The sequence below is a fragment of the Plodia interpunctella genome, chromosome 26 (genome assembly GCF_027563975.2).
Source record: "Plodia interpunctella isolate USDA-ARS_2022_Savannah chromosome 26, ilPloInte3.2, whole genome shotgun sequence".
NCBI lineage: Eukaryota > Metazoa > Arthropoda > Insecta > Lepidoptera > Pyralidae > Plodia > Plodia interpunctella.
Window position 1 is genome coordinate 3,041,390 of NC_071319.1, and position 19,387 is coordinate 3,060,776.

Sequence of the window (19,387 nt, forward strand, 5' to 3'; positions counted from 1 at the left end):
ACACATCTCGTGAGAGTAGCCTCCCCGATACAATTTGATTACTCGAAAATATAATATTCGATGAAAATTAATAATCAATGTAGTTTGATAGAAAGATTACCTACACATTTTCTCAGGTTTTTTTTTATAATTTATATCGAGTAAAATAAATATCAAGAAAAAATATGGTAAAACAAAAATTACTGGCCATCAACAAAACATATTGTCAGAAAAAAGTTGGGTTTTTATTAATACGAGTACCAGTGGCAATAAGAAAATTAAAGTTTAATTTAAGTATTTTAAATATAAATATCGACATAATGTAATTTCTATTTAAATAAAATAAACAATAATATATTTTTACAAAAAGTAGATGATTTGCATTAGAAATTAAATTCATATTGAAAGGGGGCGCCACTAGGTTCAATAAATACACAACTTCAGACCTTATTACGTACCCATGTAGTTCATTCTACTTCAATCCAAAACAACAGGAGCCAACGAATAACATTAGTAAAATGCATGTGTATAATGAGGCTATAACCTCACATATTGTCCGTCGATATTAGAATTATTAACTCTCTCAATCTATAAGGCGAACTACAAATGCATATAAATCTGTAGTGAATTCTAATGAATGAGGCTACCGTTCACTCACTAGACGGCGCCACTAGTGAGGTCTTGTTATGATTGGGCCAAATAGCAAGAATACCTATATGCTTTTTAATGTCAGCCATAAGGAAAGCATACACATTTAAAACGTTTAAATTTGCCTCGGACATAGAACATTGTCTACACCAGCGGCCCTGCCGGCGAATTCGAGAATTATTTACAAATTATTTGATACAGTTCCAGCAATCAAATAGCTTATAAACTGTTCATTTCGTAGTCCCTATAAGCTAGCGAGCTTATAGGGATCCTATACTTACTATGTTTTGTTATATTCTTAAAACTGTATTTTTCTTGGAACATACACTTCAAAATACATTGATTTTTGAAGCGTCAACATTGAGTATGTATTTAGATACTTTAACAGATTTAAAAGTATACCATATTTTTATTAAGCTGACAGTTTGATTGAAATAATATATTTTTTTAAATATACGGAATTTCCTAAAAAATAACAAAATAATTATTATGCATGATTTAATAAAAATAAAATACATTAAATTAACATTGTCAATTGCAATTATAAATAACTCGTTTATTTAAGTCTAGAAGGAAAAATGTATTAAAATATTGTGAACTTTGCTACTTAACGTATTTCCTCCTAGTCTCTAGAAAAATTTTGCGTTTAATTAGCTAAGATAAATTGCGAGATTACAACTGCTAATTTTTTTTTCTAAACTTAAATTTATTCATAGTAAATTTTTACATTGGCATTAATATTAGTATCAGCTGTTCGTATTATTTTTCAAAAAAAAAAAAATAAAAAAAAAAACAGCGTGAAATTTCACATCGGTCAAAATGTAGTATGACAAAGGTACATGATAGTATTATTTAAAATCCGAATGCACCGGTGAATAAAAAAAACTAAAAATACATTATGCAATTATTATGATTAGGAATAGAGAAGAAAGGCATGTGCAATTGTGCACACGGACAAAATATTTAAAAAATATATTTAACATAAGTAGTGTGTTTAAATCCGTAAATGTACACGAGACTTTATTATGAGTAACGAAACACTCATAAAGGTCATACCCGACTTATACCTTCACTTCCAACCAGCAAAATTATTATAATTATTTTTGAATAATAAAGAGATGAAAAATAATGGAGAATAATAAAGAGATGAAAAAGCGGGAATCGCGGTAAACCCACGGGCATATCTTACCTTGTATTATCATTTTCAAAATTACTTAAATAACATGTATAACAAAAGCATTTAAATACTATCATTGTGTTGTCAATGTAAAGTATATCTACAGCGGACGCAATAAAGCTCACTATTCAATGCACATGATTTTGCCGGGTGGTTTGAATATAAGTCGACTATGATCTTAAAAAGTCTGTCGTATCGACAAGTCGAATTTGACTAGCAACTGGTGGTATATATCTTAAATTTATCTAGTTGTCAGTGGGTACATTATAAGGTAGGTAATTACAAAATGTTAGCTACGGATATATATATTACAGAAATATAAAGAAGTTCACTCAAATATTGGAACCAAGACAAAACATATGTTTTGGAGACAAAACAAACATAAATAATGTGAAACATATAATTATTATGTAAACCCGCTTCAGAACTGGTTTGATGTTTTTTAATTAAAGAAATTTATATCTATAAGTGTACAATAAGTAGGGAACTTCTGTATTCCATTGCATATTTCATATCTATAATAACAAAGAGCTAAGACTAGAAATCATAACCTAAAATCAGTCAGGTTCGCAGTTAAAATAATTAATTATAAGCAGAAATAATTAAATTTAAATGGCGTCTACAATTTTTTAGAGAAGAAAAATAATTCGTGGAGTAATAAATTCTTGTGGAAAAGTCACCTTTTTTACGAAAATTATATTTAAAAAATCGTATCAATATCAATGGTTCGACAAGAATATGACCTTAACATGAGGAATTGTTTTTTTAGATTATAATTAATCAAGATATATATTTTACTTTATGATTGATTGAGTATTGAAAACAAAACATGATTATTGAGTATTGAAAACAAGACGAAATTTTTGAATTTATATTTTTATAAAACGTTAGATTTACGAAGGAAAAAATGTTACCAAAAAAGTTTTACTCCCGAATATAACAAACGTTATTTATTTACAATAACAATTCAAACAGTTACGTATGCTAAATATTGCAGAGTCATAAGTCGAAGTGTCAAAATTTGTATTTAATTTATACACATAATAATAATAATTATATGAAAAAATATATTCTATATGAGAAACTATTTTAAGTATACCTTGAAACAGCGATTTTTATATGAAAATATAAGTAATTTATTATACATTTACATTTACAAATGTCATATAGCGCGAATGAAAGGATGAATACTGAATTAAAGGAACATTGTAATTAAAAAATCTATAAGAGCCATGAAGTTTTGTTTGGAATTTGTAGTAGATTAAAATGACAACATTATAAACAATATAGTTTATTTCTAGTAGATATACGCACAAATCGGACACTCCGGACAAAATGTTGGACACAGTTCGTGCATGTGAAAGGGTACGAAGCATGTGTGAGTGGGACAAAAGACCAGGGTTGACGGCATTATCCCAAAACGTTTGAAAATAAGTTTTGCACGTTTTGCTTCATACATTTTATCGGAACTGTCCTACTTGTTAATAAAGACTTTTGAAATGAACTATAATTGTTCATTATGAAATTTCCCGCCTTGCCATGAAACAGACTATACAAGATCGAACTAATAAATTAACGTTATGGCAAAGATACTAAAAATGTCAACGTGTGCGCAGGGTACATAGCTCGGTTACATTACATTAAAAATCTTATCTCCTATATAGATCACTTGTATTATTGCAGTGGATGGGTGATTCAGAAACATTGATCAATATCAATAAGTAATAATATTACATTATTTATGCGTGAACGCAGCTTCGCCCGCGTTAGCCTATGTTTTACCGAGGATCATAAACTATATCTATACTAAATTTAATTTAAATCGGCGCATCAGTTTTGGTGTTAAAGCGAGACAGACAGTTTTATGCGTTTATAATACATAGTATGGAAATATAGATTATCAATTAGTGATTATCTTTTTCCACTTTTTTTTACTTTAATAATATTTTCTATTGTCAAATAGTATAAAACGATATTAGGTGTTTCTAATGTGAATAAGACAAACATGCTATATATATAATATGCAGTACCTATACTGAGATATTAAGATATTTGTGACAACCCTATTGTAATCAATAGGGTTGTCACAAAAAAAATAATTAGATATTAGGTGATTTTAAAATAACTACTCATGTTAGAATATAATGAGAATTTTTTCCGCTTCTATTTCATAACTTTATAAAAGTTATAATGTAACATTATTATTATCGAATTGTTACTGATCAAGTGTCTTATTATGACTAAGATTATCCTCCTAAGTATTATCATGTTTATATCGTCAAATCTGGCAATCCACAATATCTACTTGTGATTCAAATTCAAAGACTATTTAAATATATACTGTAATTTAAAAAAAAAGTTAATTTTTAATTTTCCGAAACTGGAAAAAGGAATGATATAACAAATGTAGGTAGGTATTACTTTTATACGAAGTTGTAACAAAAGTAAACAATGATCTTACTAAAAAAATGGGCTTAAAAGATTGCTTTTTTGTTATATGTGATTATGACATTGTGTTGATAACAAAAAAACTGTCTTATTCTATTTATTACTCAGCGATTTCCGATTCCGATTTTTTTATATTAATGGATTGGTCCAAAATTTTTTCCATAGCCTTACGCGGGAATATATCGAAGATTTTTACTGTAGATTGCCAGATTGTTACATTTTAGCATAGGAACGGCAGTTGCAAATATATATATATATATATATATATATATATATATATATATATATATATATATATATATATATATATATTTTCATAAAAATGCTTCCACTTCACAAAAACTGTTGTAAAAATTATGAAAATGTGTTTATTTATACAAGAGAAATAAACTTTAAAAAGACCCTGATTTTAATCTTTATATGAACAGAGCTCCAAAAATTATTTACAATTTATCAAATTATTTAAAAAACACACCGATATTTTCAATGAAGTCAAAATAGACAAAAAATTTTCTAGCATAGGTATACTTATTTTACATTTAAAATTTTGGGAAAACTAGAAAGTTGCCTATTAAAATGCCTTTTATAAGTAGATAGTGAACTGTCAGACACCTATATCCAACCGGCTTTTTACTCTACAGCAAAAAGTTGAGTTATTTTTTATTATACACCTTTCGAAGACGTGAAAAGCGAGGCACTAGTTTTGATAATTATTCGATTTCAATCTATATAGGATATCTTTAAATAACTTTCCATACTATAACGAAATCGTGATTTTATATTCGTTCTAACCTTGGCCTTATTTTCCTGTGAGTAAACCGAAACAGATATAAAACACACATTTTCAGACTACATGTGATACTTTTCTAAATCAAGTTCGGTTTTACCCCGTAAGTTAAATAAAAATAAAACATCAAAAATCCATATTTCTGTTAAAATTTCATATGGAGAAAAAAATATAAATATGTACAACTATTTTTAACTTTATCTCTCTTCCCTGATGGTAGGTACGAAAGAGACAAAAGTAAGTTTCAAACGACCGTGCCCGATTTTCTTTTAAATTTAAACAATAGTACTTTTTTCTATTTAAAAAATAACTGGTACTATAGATTTCATAAGTTGCACGCTTGATTTAATACCTAACACTTATTGGGTATTTTCGACCCAAACTCATGTAATATATCACAAGCCATTTCTAAATCGTTTCGAGTGATACCCAATGCTCTTACAACAATGTCCTTGGGGTAGCCTTCGCTAACTAAACGCGCAATGTAGTCCAAATTTATGTTTTCGTACGATACATTGTCGCCGTATTTTCGCCCGTGCTTGTCGTGGGTTAGCGGGTTGATTTTCTTTGCTGAAATAAAAAATATACAGGTATTATCACAATTTTCTAAAAAATATATATTGAGAAATAAATACAAAAATATCATTTTTAATACAAGCTTTTATTATTATTGTTCAAGGCGTGACAAAAAAATCATGTTTGTGCAGTAAATCGTAAAGGATGCCTTCACTACGAGTAAAATGTGAATTGTAAACCTACAATAAGCCCGTTCATCCCGGCCTCGGTGATTTATTGTATGAGCAAAATAGTTACCATTCTGTACATATTATTCTATACATTGTCGACAAAAAATAAAGGTATTTGAATCATTGAATTAATTAATTATTCATTGCCAAAATTAAATATTGAAAATTAACATTTCACTATAGAGATCCGCAGTCAACCAATCAACGACAATCGCAGCGCAATGTGATTGGTTAGCCGTGTCTCACTGGGAAGAAAAAATATTTTATAATATCCAATCTCAATAATGAAGAAGAATATAAAACACTTACGTCCAACGGCTAACTCATTCTTCTCCACAGCCACATTTTCATACTGAGGGTCACTCGCATCTTCTGAAGGAAACTTAGGCATAGTCGTTGACTTGGTAGGATGATTATCAACCCCACCGCTAGTCGTCGACGGTAACGAACGCTGTCGGGGCGGCGCGCGATTCTCAACCTTATCCCTATCGAAACTAGATCTTGATTCGATTGGCTTATCCGGCGGCCTTTCGGGCGGGTGTCTAAATTCTATATGCCTATCTCTCTCTTGCCCGTGTGTTGGCCTATCATCTATCCTGCTTTCAGAAAACTTATGATTAAGCACGTGGTCTGTTGATTGTCGATTTTCTGACGGTATTTGTTTTTCGTTATTTCTATTCTCTTTATCAATGTGTCTGTCTAAAGGCACTCTGTTGTCTAGACTTCTATCTGTTAATCTAGTATCTAGTACATGTCTTTCTTGCCTATCATATCTTTCTGGTCTATTTTCTACATGTTTATTATCTATAGATCTATCAATTCTCTCGATATTTTTATTCAATTCTTGTCTTTCATACCGTTCTGGTATTTGTCTATACTCTGGTCTATCTGGAGGCTTGTCTCTGGTATCTATTAGTCTATCTGTCCTTTCTATGCGTTTATTATCTAGATGTTTAGTTTCAGGTATGTAGCGCTCTGGCAATTTGATTTCGTGTGTATCTGCGTGTTTGTTTTGACTTTCGGATAGGTTTTTGTTAGATTCAGGCTGTCTGTCGTCCAGTGGTCTTTCGGGGGGAGGGGCGGGGAGTGGTCTACAGTTTGATTGGGGGGTGCAAGAGCGTCTCGGCTTCTCGAACGCTCTGGGGTCGGGGGGTGGCACCTGAAAATGTATATTAAAATTATCGACCGAACTACATTTCTTGGCGTGTTCCCATCGTGCAACAAACGTGCCGCGATAAAAAAAAAATTAAAAATTTGAAAATTCAGCGGTAGTTTTACTCCTTGGGAGTGCTATTGTTTACTATTACCACAGCAATAAGCTGCCAAGGCTGTGTCCCCTTATCGTCTAGTACAATCTCCACGGGAGGATGTGCCAATAGTTTCGGATGTGAGTTTCAACCGCTTACCCTACTCGTCTGCCTCAGCCCCGCGTATCGACACACAACCTCTTTGTTTTTGCTTCGTGATTGTATAGCTGTGTCATTTACATGTTATAGTTACCTCGTGCCTGGTGTCAATGACCCCGGATATAGTTTCAGTGGAGCCTGTGATCACAGATGTTAGGCGATGCCTTGAATCAGGCTCTGGTTCGAGCGAGGACCGCCTTCTGGGTTCTATACGAAAACAAAAACAATTTGTAATTCTTTTTAATTTAAAAAGATGAATGCCACGCGCCGTCCTCATTTTAGTTCAGTTTCATTAAAATGTTTATACCTACGACTATTGTCATATAACAGCAGGCCAACTATTTAAAATATGTTCAATACATTAACTTTTATAATGAACAAAAACTTTTGTGTTTCCAATAAAAAGTTAATCAAATCAACTGATCAGCCAATTTGTAATCTAAGGCTAGACCCAGGTCTAGGCTCACTCCAAGCCGTAACATATATATTTTTAGCATTGCAAATAATATTATGTTACCTCTTCACCCTTTATCTACTCAACCAATCTTCTTTAAATTTTACACACATGCAGCAAAAGTACGTTGAAAATTACTACACCCGTGGAAAAAAACGTGTGCGGAGCCGCGGGCGAACGCTATTTCGTATATAAACGAAAACGAACTTTTACCTTGAGCACTAGCCGTAGCAATATCTTGCACGCTCGGCGCAGCTATAATAGTGGGTTCGGCCGGCGACAAACTCTTCCTCGGAGGTAACGGAGGAGCTCTCAGCTCCCCGTACGCGTTCTCAGAGGGGGCGGGGGTGCGGCGCGCGGGGCGCGGCGAGTGGCGGGGGGACGCGGGGGGGGAGCGCGGCGAGGGGCGGAGCCCGTCGATGGTGGACGTCGCCGCGTTGAATTCTGCCCAGTCCTGATGAGGAACACTTGTTTCTTGAGTCTCCCCTAACTCACTAGCGCCATTACATTTTATTAACCGAACGAGCGACGTCTACAAATCGACTTGGGGCAAAGATACATTATTTGTATGTATGTTTGTAATGCGATAACTGTCGAATCGTTGGTCTGATTTTGATGAAATTTAAAAGGTATGTAGAATCTGTCAATAGAATTAAGTTCGCAGGGCATCAAAATCGAAAATTGAAAAAATACAAAAAATGCCCTCAATGTATGCAATCACTACTGGATTATAATTTGCAGTACCACCGTTTTAGATTACGCTTATAAAATTTATAACAATTTTTATCCCGATTTCAACCCTCTTTGGGAATATTATTGCCTATAAACTGTTAAGGCACGAAGGGTCACATGTGCATAGCGCAGCTTCCAATACTACTCCACATGCTTCCGGTAAAGGAAAATATCGTGAGAAATCAGCACTGTAATTGTAAAACCATTTAAATAAACATTTTATTTCAAAATTCAGTCAAAAACATTATTTTCAGAAAAAAAATGGCAGATGAGATTTGTAAAACCAGATAATTTATAATACTTACGTCTCATGCTTACATACAAAACGTGTTATAACCAACATATGCATTTGAAAAATCTGTTTTTTCTTGGCACTATATTTATAACAATATTGTCTAAGTGTCTGATTTAGAAACAAATTACCTACTCGCACTGATTTCTTTTTTTTCATATTGTGTGTGGTAAGAATCTTGTATTTTAACTGACGGATAAAACTAACTTTAGGCGAGATATACATACGTTTATTTTTATTTCATCCATGTAACAACATTAACTCTATTGGATATATGTGGAAGGAGCGAAAAGTCTCAATCTAAAGCTACTAATGTCTTACCAAAGATAATAAATAAATGGACCGATTTTGATGAAATTTTGCATAGAAATAGGCTAGACTTTTAATACCACAGGGTACTTTTTACCGGAAAAAAACGCGGATCAAACCGCGTGCAACCACTATAGGTATTTTTATTTCTGAAGATATACAATGTTCTTTAACTTATCATGCCATTCAAATGTTATACAAAAAACTATGCAAATAAAATGATTTTTGATAGCATTCAATCAAACACATGCCAATGAGCAACGAAAAAAAACACACAAGCACGTATCACCCAGCGTGTATTGTCAACATTAAAATTTAATAAATAATACAAACTCAGAAATAAAAGTTACAATAAAAAAATTCACAACTCATTATTTTGTGAAAATTCATCCAATCAATGCAAAACACATGCTTTTTACATATAGTATATTTATATAAAGCGAATTTATGTAATACTCAATTTTTTTCAAAATTAATAATAGTCTGTGAACTAGCACTGAAAAAGTAAAATTTGGGTCACTTGTAAAAATAAATACATTGTTATTGAAAGAAAGCACAAAAATACATAGAATAATTGAATTTACTTATGAGTGAACATTTGTATAACGCGTTTAAAAAAAGATCAATTTTGACATGTCTTAAACTTCAATATTTGTGTACATGACTATTTTCCTTCTTCACATAATTATACATTTGTATTTTCATATCGTTGCCAATAATTGTAAATAAGGAATATGTCACTAAAATAATAATTTAAAAACTCAAACACTTGTCAAAATTGTGTACATCGTAAACATTTAAACAAAGGCAAAACTATTAATTCATGTTTTTTGCAAGAGACCCTGTGTTGTTAAACACGTTAAATTCAAACTAAGACAAAAAAACGAAACAAAATCACACGTGAGTGAAAAATTAGTACAACGAAATGTAATATGAATAGGTAAGATCTTTGTGTTTATGGTTTAAGCAAAAACATAAGACTATGGTAGCGATATTTTTGTAACTTTGGACTGTACTGAAATATCGTGATGAAAAAAAAACAGCCTTTTCCTCATAAGTAGGTACACCAGGTATAACAAAAACGAAAGAAAATCACGAAAAATTTTTGTTAATCAGTAAAAAAAAATCCGTAATTAAAAAAAAAACAAATTCATTAAAGGAAAAAAGTGTTTTTAAGCGTCAGTAACCTTAATTATTCCTGCATTTGTGCAGTCGTCTATATTATATTACGTATTGTAAGTATATCTATTTGTATACTGCAAGAATCATCACCGTTGATTGATTATCATTCCAATATGAACTTTGTATATAGTTTTAGAAGCAACTTTAGTAACAACTAAAATTAATTGTAATTTTTCTATTAACGTCACGATATAGAATTATTTGGGTGACGTCATATTATGCTGTGGACGCATACGAGATTATTAAGGCCCTTTTTATCAAATCATTTGCGATGAGTACCTATTCGAACGAACTAGTACTCCCGCAGTATTAACGCAAATTTCTATGAGATCGAAACAGCGCCGCCTAGTGGCAAGCAAGCGGAACAGTTATGTATCAACACACTATAGCGAAAAATAAAAAATATATTCTAATAAATTATGCCACACTGAATAAATAATGTTAGTAGAAAGTTTTACAGTTAACTATAAAATTATGCGGTCACAGTTAACTAACAGACTTTGGTGACTGTAATACTTTCCACTAAAATAATTGTTAAAATATTTTATTTTTCGCTAAAAAAATAATAAACAGCGTTTTAAGAATTTAACATACCAACAGTACGGTCTGAGAAAGTTGCTTCCAAAACAAATTAATATACTAAATTATAAATAAATTCAATTAAATCTACAACCGAGCGATTCGTCGCTAAATAAATAAACATATTGTGGCACGCAAACATACAAATTGGTACTAAACGGACAAACTAATAAATAAATTATGACATCGTAAAATAATGGAATATGTCAATATGATTCAATTAAATTCTTTTTTCGCCACTTCTTTTATCCAAACATCGAAGCTACATTAAAAAAAATGGAAAATAACAAAACAAAATACATTTTTTGTGAAATAAAATCGTTATTTAGAGATCGAAATAAATCCATAAATATAATAAATAATTCTAATTTTTATTACTTATTCGGATTTCTTAAAAATAATGTAGAAGAGACGAGTCTTATGATGTTGTAAACATAAAAACTGTAATCAATGTACGAGGCAATTTTTATCATGAATCATTGCATAGTATATTAAAAAAAACATAAATCATAGAGAAAAACTTTAGAATTTTTTTTATAATAAACAAAAAAGTATAAGTTTAAACAACTTATACTTCTAATAAAATCTGAACAAATATTATAAAAATAAAAGATTTGTATTTTTGCAACGAATAAACTCAAAAGCTACTGCGCCGATTTCGATGAATTTTGGCACAGTGATAAGGCTAGACTTTCAGGCGTGACGCAGTCTCTATTACGACTTTATAATGCACTATTACCACTACTAGTAGTCTGTAGCTTTAATAAATATTGAATAATTTAGAATTGTTTATATTGTGTGAATGCTTAGACTTTGACTTCATAAAATATAAACACTTTTTTATATTCACAACAACACAAGACTCGGAATCAAAGATGAGATTACGTCCAATATTTTCCCAAAAAGTTCGACACAATCTCATATGTGATGGACCGGACTTTTGGGGAAGAAATAAAAAAAAAATAAGGGCTTAGTTTGGGTTTGCCAATCACATTTCACTATGAAGACACGCTGTCAAACCAACATTGCAGCATTGTGATTCGTCAACAACTATACCGCAATGTGATTGGTTAGCTTCATCTACTGCAAATACACTCAAAAGCTATATGCGAATAGCAACCCCACACTAACCCTCTGGACGTAGACCATAGACAGAGAAAACTATAGACTCCGTGACATCTTTCGTTTCGCACATATAAGAGAAATGCGTATTACAATACAAATATACGAGAACGGTGCAAATATTTTTTGTACCTCATCGTGTGACCTTCTCACACCCAATCTGCCGGTTTGTATGAGACGGGACGGGAAGTTGGGTTGAAAACTTCTATATCATGTGGCTAGGCAGGTTATGTAGCAGTAATAGGGGCGAATTTGCAATGATTTTGAGTTGAGCTTGTTGTGCTAGTAGCCCGACGTCTTTAGTTTTCTTTGTCTTTGGCGTAAACCAATCACAAGTGGGAATATATAAATAAATGCTATAATATAATGTGTCAGTTCAGCGGAGTGCGATCGCTAAGCATGCGGCGCGCGTCTCTGAGGACAAATAATGGCGTCACTCGAATGCCGATAATCTGTGCTGCATTTTGTATTTATTATCTCTCGTAAGAGGCTATGTACAATCAACAACGCATCAAATTACCCTGAATGAACCTCTACGGCGTGGTAATAGCGGCGAGTTTGCAATGAATTTGGGTAGGTTGATGTGCCACTATCAAACACTATCGCCACTATCAAATTTCCACCATTATTTTAATCAATGGACGGATCTTCAACATTTAAACGCACGTTCAGATGGCATAAAAAAGCCTGTGTTAATAAATCAAAACGACAACTGATTCACATTTATTTGTTTACATTCCATACAAATTAACTTTTGAATTAAAAAAAAAACACAGCACACACAATTCAGCACACATCAATGAAACAAGACAACACAATAGAAACGGCAAGCACCCATGGAACAAACATGCCAACACACACGGGCGTAAAAGTCATGCTCAAAACATTGTACGATCATAGAAAAAAAAATGCCTTTTTTCGTTCGTGTATCCCGTAATGAATTGTAATTGCTCGTATTTTTATTCTCTCTTTCATGCGTAATATTAAAAAAATGTTGTTCCTTTTTAATTCGTGCGGGCCTTAACCTTTGAATTTTTCCTATATTTATTAAAATAATTATTGTATACTTATGATGGTATGAAAGGCAATTAGGTTGTAATTACCTCGGCATCGTCTATGTCGTCTGTCAGTCCGTTGAACGTCGTATTCCTCGACGTCCAACCGTTTGAATTGCTTGATATCGTCACGTCTACACCTGGAATTATAGACAATTAACACTATGGGTATGTAAAAAATATAAGTATTTTTTTTAAATCTTTTCTTTTTTTTTTTTTTAATCTTTTTCTTTATTTTTTTGTAAAGTTGAATAAATCATCATTAAATAAATATTTTAAATTATAATAACTTAAATTATAATAAAATTATATATCTCGGTAATGATAGCATTTCCAAAGAACCTTTGTCCTCGGGCACAATCGGCCGATTGTAAAATCATAGCCAAATCTTCCAAAATTAACTAATGAACTACCTAATGGCAATTTTTTTTACGCTTACCCTGGGCTTTGAGGCGTCACAGCTAAGCGAAGAAGAGAGAGGGAGAGAGAGAGAGAGAGAGAGAGAGGGAGATTGTATGGAGAAGTATGAGTTATTGTACAGTAAGTATAAATATACTAACTAGAACCATTGCATCCTGAAGATCCTGAGGATCCTGACGAATTCGACGACACCGGCTTCACTGCAGTCTTTGTGTTGTTTCTGAAACGGTTTGAATTATGGATTGATATTCACGGAGTTTGAATTAATTCCTTGTGTTTTCTTACAATTGCAAAGTTAGTATATTCTAGGGTTAGTCATTCAAAAAAGTTTGAAGTTAGGCAGGCGTTTATAAAATCAAAATTGAATCTGCAAAATTTAAAGGTTTATTGAAGTGAAACCTTCTTTAGCGGGGTTCTGCACTTTTTGCGATGGGTAAAAATATGTCAGGACACATGACGCGATCGAAAATTCCTAAGACGTCAAATATGCACAACGTTAATATTCAGCTTTTCACTTCTGCCGGCGAGCAACTCTTTTTTTACGATTCCAGGACATAGTACTTTTACCGTACCATACCATATCAAGTAGCTCCACGCAAGCAAGTAGAGTAAGGAAGGAACAAGATACGGGAGGCCTTCCAGAAATTAAAACTAAAATATAGTTTAAATAATAAAATGTTAAGTTTAGTTTTAAAATGTTATTGGTAGAATAAAGGCTTTTTTTTCAATTTATTTTTAACATATCATGTATGGTACCATACCAAGTACGCTATGGTATAGTATGGTGCGGTACGGTATTGTACAGAATGGTATAGTATGGTCTGGTGTGATCTGGCCTTATATTGTCTAGTGTGGAATGGTCTGGTATTGTCTGGTGTGGTCTGGTCTGGTCTGGTACTGTCTGGTGTGGTATCGTCTGGTCTGGTCTGGTACTGTCTGGTGTTGTATCGTCTGGTCTGGTCTGGTACTGTCTGGTGTGGTATCGTCTGGTCTGGTCTGGTACTGTCTGGTGTGGTATCGTCTGGTCTGGTCTGGTACTGTCTGGTGTTGTATCGTCTGGTCTGGTCTGGTACTGTCTGGTGTGGTATCGTCTGGTCTGGTCTGGTACTGTCTGGTGTGGTATCGTCTGGTCTGGTCTGGTACTGTCTGGTGTTGTATCGTCTGGTCTGGTCTGGTACTGTCTGGTGTTGTATCGTCTGGTCTGGTCTGGTACTGTCTGGTGTGGTATCGTCTGGTCTGGTCTGGTACTGTCTGGTGTGGTATCGTCTGGTCTGGTCTGGTACTGTCTGGTGTTGTATCGTCTGGTCTGGTCTGGTACTGTCTGGTGTGGTATCGTCTGGTCTGGTCTGGTACTGTCTGGTGTGGTATCGTCTGGTCTGGTCTGGTACTGTCTGGTGTGGTATCGTCTGGCCTGGTGAGCACCGCACCGGTCGTGCAGACGATGCGGCGGCACGAAGGCGTCCACGACGACCTGCTCCGTGCCCTTGATCTCCGCGCGGCAGAACGGGCAGCCCTGCCCTTCCGAGTCCTGCGTGTAATAAATAACACACTATAATCACATTCGTACAGTTTAAATCGTACAGTTTAAGCTACACACGCTCCGATTTTAAGGGACAGAAAAGGAAGAGATGTAGGACGATCTTCCTTTTCTATTAAATACGTGCATTTCCTTCTTTAGACCCTACAGTGTGTGAGTAGCCTACCTTACACGGTTTCGTTATACGTGTCACATATGCTTTTTAACAAATCTACAAATCTAATGCCGTCTTCATACTGTCGTCGAACATTTCACCATAACTTTGGCGGATTCGGTATTCATTGCTGGTTTTTTTCGTTGCGATAAATAAAAACACTCATAGCAACGTGCGCAACGTTCACGCGTTCGCGTCGGCATGTGTCCGAGTTCGATTACTGTGTGGAGCTGGCATAATATTAATCCCGGTAATGCAAGAGCCGGTGTTCGATTTCCACTCGGCTACATAATTTTGTCAACTTATTTTTTTTGCTTATTTTCTAAATTTATATAATTATTAGAATTTGGGAATAAAAATTATATTCTACCCGTGTAACAAATTTCATAACAATCCGTCCAACAGATTAGTTACAAACATACACACAAACTTTCACATTTGCAATATTTATAGGATATTAATAACAAGTACTTACAATCTGCCAAGCGGTTAAGCAAGGTGTACATAACAGATGTCCGCACGGTTCTATCCTAATGTCCTTGTCGTTTTCCGCGCAGATTTTACATAACTGGAACGTGCTTCCTGAAATATATGAAATAAATTCATATATATGTGCAAATCACACAGTTTGTGTTAGCTTTAAAATTATACTCTACGATACTCAAAGACACTATATTTTATAATATGTACATGTATAGATAAACATCCAAGAGCCATAGGTCAATCTGAAAAAGAACATTTTTAATCTTGACCTGACCGGCGATCGAACCTGGGACCACCAGTGTAGCAGACTGGCATGAAGATCATTGCCACAGAGGGGTTTTTCTAGGTGAATCTAACTGTATGACCTAAATATTAAGGTCTATTTTACATACCCATTTTACAATTTGGTACTGCTCTTATGTAACAGTGATGTGGTTCTCGGCTGTTGATATTGTTTCACTAGTCTCAAACTATTTTATGCAATCAAATTTGCTCTCTATTGCCTAATGTAAAGGTTCTTTTTACACTTCCATTTACATATTTATATCTTCTCTCAAAATTGCACCATATCACCTATATATATTAAGGTTTATTTCACGTACGCATTTCACAATACAATTCGTACTGCTCTTGTGTGATACTCACGTAGTCTTCGGCTAATATTATATCACTATTTTCAACCTAATTTATGCAATCAAAATTGCGTTCTATTGCCTAGTGTGACGGTTCTTTTTACACTACCATTTACATATGTTCTCTCAAAATTGCAACTGTACCACCTAGATAATAAGGTCTATTTTACGTACCCATTTCACAATACAATTCGTACTGTTCTTGTGTGACAGTGATGTGATCTTCGGCCGGTGATATAATCGCACTGCTTAGGTCCGGGTTTATATCGCGACCGTCCGGATATAGGTAGCTGAAAAGGGACAATATATAACTTTTTTAAACCACCGAAAACCTGCTATACCTACAGCTAACTTCGTAACTCATAGCTCTATCTGCCCCCTGCAATGTTCTTGTATGTATGACTATGTTCGGGTGGAATGGAATCTTGCAACTCAATTTTGAAACAGTTATCTTCAACCGATTGAGCTGAAATTTTGTATACGCGTTTAAGTTTCGATGGCAGTGCATTATTCCGATGAGGGAATTCCACAACGGTTTACAGCATGGTCTTTTTTTTTGTTACGGGTTAAATGAAACAAGAACTCTAGATACGAAAGACCTTACATGACGACCCTGTCTGTCGGCGAAGTAGGATAATACAATTTAAATTGTGTAGTATTTCACAAATGGCGCAAAATAGGAAGGAGTGGAAAATTCTAGAATGGGGATTCGAGATATTTATTTGGCTCGCTGAGCAAAGAAAAATTTCTCAAAGCTACAAACTACTAACAGTAGAAAACGAAATGAATTCAACTTACAATCCCTCTCTATACCCGTCGAGCAGCGCTTGCACCAGACTTTTGTTTTGCGGTATCGTTTGCAGTATCTCTCCGTCCACCGTCACATAGCCTATCGCCCATTGCCCGAGCCTCGTACAGGATAACCTAAAAACATTTTCTCATCAGATATTCAATCATGTGTCATGCGACTTAGTGTATAGTTTAGTTTATAATATAGACTACCTATCGAATTAGATGTACGTATAAACCTGTTAAGGGATATTTTACATTATTTTTGTATGTAGTTTTAGAGTGTTTATGAACAAATAAATAAATAAATTCTTGTTTTGTACATGCTCTTTATTTTCGAAATGTAATCATTAAGTTTCACGAGGACTTTAATTACTGCGTTATTGGAACTATTATATATTATGTATTAGTTATTAAAAATGATGGATTTTTACATATTGACTGTCTTTAAACAATTTCGCGATGTAATTTATTAACCCGTTAGCGTTCCTAAAACAAAAAATTACGAAACTTACACATCCGAATTCAATAACTGGCGAGTGATAGAAGTGGTTGGAAATAGAAAACGGTGGCTTTTGCCCAGCTGTGGGACCAGATAGCTACAAAAAAAACACATCTGTATAATGTGGAGATGTATATAGAATAATTCATTGCATTTCGTTATTCAGAAGTGTACAGTCAAGTATACGACATAAACTCAACTCACCGAAACACGTAACTGCCAGCCTTGTGTATGTACTTTTGTAGGCGAGCCTTCACCTCGTCGTAGGTCAAGAAGGCTACGTAGCCTGGGTGTGTCACCGCTAGCAGCTGCCAGTTGCGGAGTAAGGTGCTCCACGGTTGGAATAGCCTGGAAATCAATCAAAAAATTGTTATTTCTTCACATTTAAGACTACATGACAATGATGAGATTACGAATGAAATCCACTGTAGCCGAACTAGGACACATGTTGAGGCGAATGCATGAACATTGCGTCATTTGTATGAGAGCTTTTATGTCGTACTGGAAACCAGCAATGTATACCGGATCCGTCAAAGTATGGCAAACTGTTCGATGACAGGAGCCGGCATGAGCCTCAAAAAGTAAAACGGTTGCGGATACTTTTATGTAAAGATTTTGATGATTGTACGAATTCTTCTAATGCGCATTTTGAGGAAGATTGTGGCGGATAGACTGCTGTAAACATGTTGACGATGCATGATGCATATGGTGAACTGTAAACTATCTTAATCAATAAAATCCTAAATCTGTTTCTCTACCTTACCAACCCGTCTATCACCTTCTCCAAACGAAAACTGGCAGACAATGCTTGCCATAAACTCATACCTATTGTATCATCAAATGTATTATTAAGTGCAATAACCTTTACATAAATAAATAATTACCTCGTGAAGACATCAAACTCGAAGTTGGATATGAAGTCGTTGCATGTCAGATCTATTGTCGTCTTTAGCGCCATCGTCTCCAGACCGGAGGATATTGGGTGCACGTTGTTCAACTCCTCTCGGAATATCTTCCATGACACCAGAGTGCTGGGGAAGAGAGAAAGAGAATGTTTTAAAAAACTCTAGTCAATAACTAACATGTGTGAGGAAGGATAATTATATAGGTTTCGAGCAAAGGTCATTTTTTCCACCAAAATCAAAGACATTCAGAAATTAGACCTTTACAGGCACTTTTTCGCATCAAATTTCAAATTATATAGTACTTATAAAAAAGCGATAAACTGCCAGCATTTCGCAACGACCACTGATGAGCAGAAATGCCGAAAAAATCTTTCATAAACAGTGTTGGTCCCTATCATAGCTTTTCAACTAGTTACGAATATGTCAGAACCAGCCCGTCTCTTACTTTGGAGCTAATTCAATGTGTGTCTTTCTTCTGTAGGTAGACATTTATTTATTAACAGTTCTTGATTAATGAGGCTTGCCAAAAATTCCTAGCCACTTTCTCCGTGACCCACAAACCATATAGCAATCCAATCAACAGGGGACCTCATTATTAAAACATCAAAACAACTTAAACATTTAGCGCAGCACGCACATAAATTAGTTACAGTACGACCCCGAAATAGCGGGGGTACGATTTCTGAATAATTCAAAGGGTGAACCGATATTTTACGAATGGTCGGTCCAACTTGAATTTTCAATAACTCGCCTGTTATACTATCTATTTTTGTGTGACCCTGCAGTTTGGTCAGAATAATTTGGTGTCGTATGCGCAAATCTTTTAAAACACTATCAGCGAAATTAGAAGGGTGCGACGCGAATACATGGTGTAGTTTGTTTGCGATATATTATTTAATTCACCAAATTTTACGGTTTCGACGTACATCGCTGGTTTTGCCTTGCGGTAACTAAAAGCTCACATGCAAACTACGCAATTTATATTAATTCGCGTCGGCACCTGTCTCAGTTCGCTGATAGTGTCATCCACCTGAGGATATGCAGTTCTA

The 19,387-nt window shown here is 34.2% G+C and overlaps 1 protein-coding gene across 2 annotated transcripts in view; it reads right to left on the reverse strand.

Moving 5' to 3' along the window:
- Positions 1 to 1,110: 1,110 nt before the first annotated feature.
- The window catches only part of Cbl (Cbl proto-oncogene), a 54,814-nt gene continuing 36,537 nt past the window's right edge, over positions 1,111 to 19,387 (reverse strand). Inside the window, exons 2-13 of one of the 2 annotated variants that reach the window (XM_053764640.1) lie at positions 18,318 to 18,464; positions 17,638 to 17,781; positions 16,941 to 17,066; positions 16,317 to 16,432; positions 15,503 to 15,609; positions 14,764 to 14,864; positions 13,477 to 13,556; positions 12,965 to 13,056; positions 7,859 to 8,099; positions 7,286 to 7,398; positions 6,095 to 6,944; positions 1,111 to 5,609 (exon numbers count right to left, since the gene is read on the reverse strand). In XM_053764640.1, the coding sequence (XP_053620615.1) occupies positions 5,392 to 5,609; positions 6,095 to 6,944; positions 7,286 to 7,398; positions 7,859 to 8,099; positions 12,965 to 13,056; positions 13,477 to 13,556; positions 14,764 to 14,864; positions 15,503 to 15,609; positions 16,317 to 16,432; positions 16,941 to 17,066; positions 17,638 to 17,781; positions 18,318 to 18,464 (2,335 nt within the window). In that variant the 3' untranslated portion in view covers positions 1,111 to 5,391. Of the gene's footprint in view, positions 5,610 to 6,094; positions 6,945 to 7,285; positions 7,399 to 7,858; positions 8,100 to 9,257; positions 12,276 to 12,964; positions 13,057 to 13,476; positions 13,557 to 14,763; positions 14,865 to 15,502; positions 15,610 to 16,316; positions 16,433 to 16,940; positions 17,067 to 17,637; positions 17,782 to 18,317; positions 18,465 to 19,387 lie in introns of those variants that run through there. The other variant, XM_053764641.1, reaches the window with a different exon arrangement.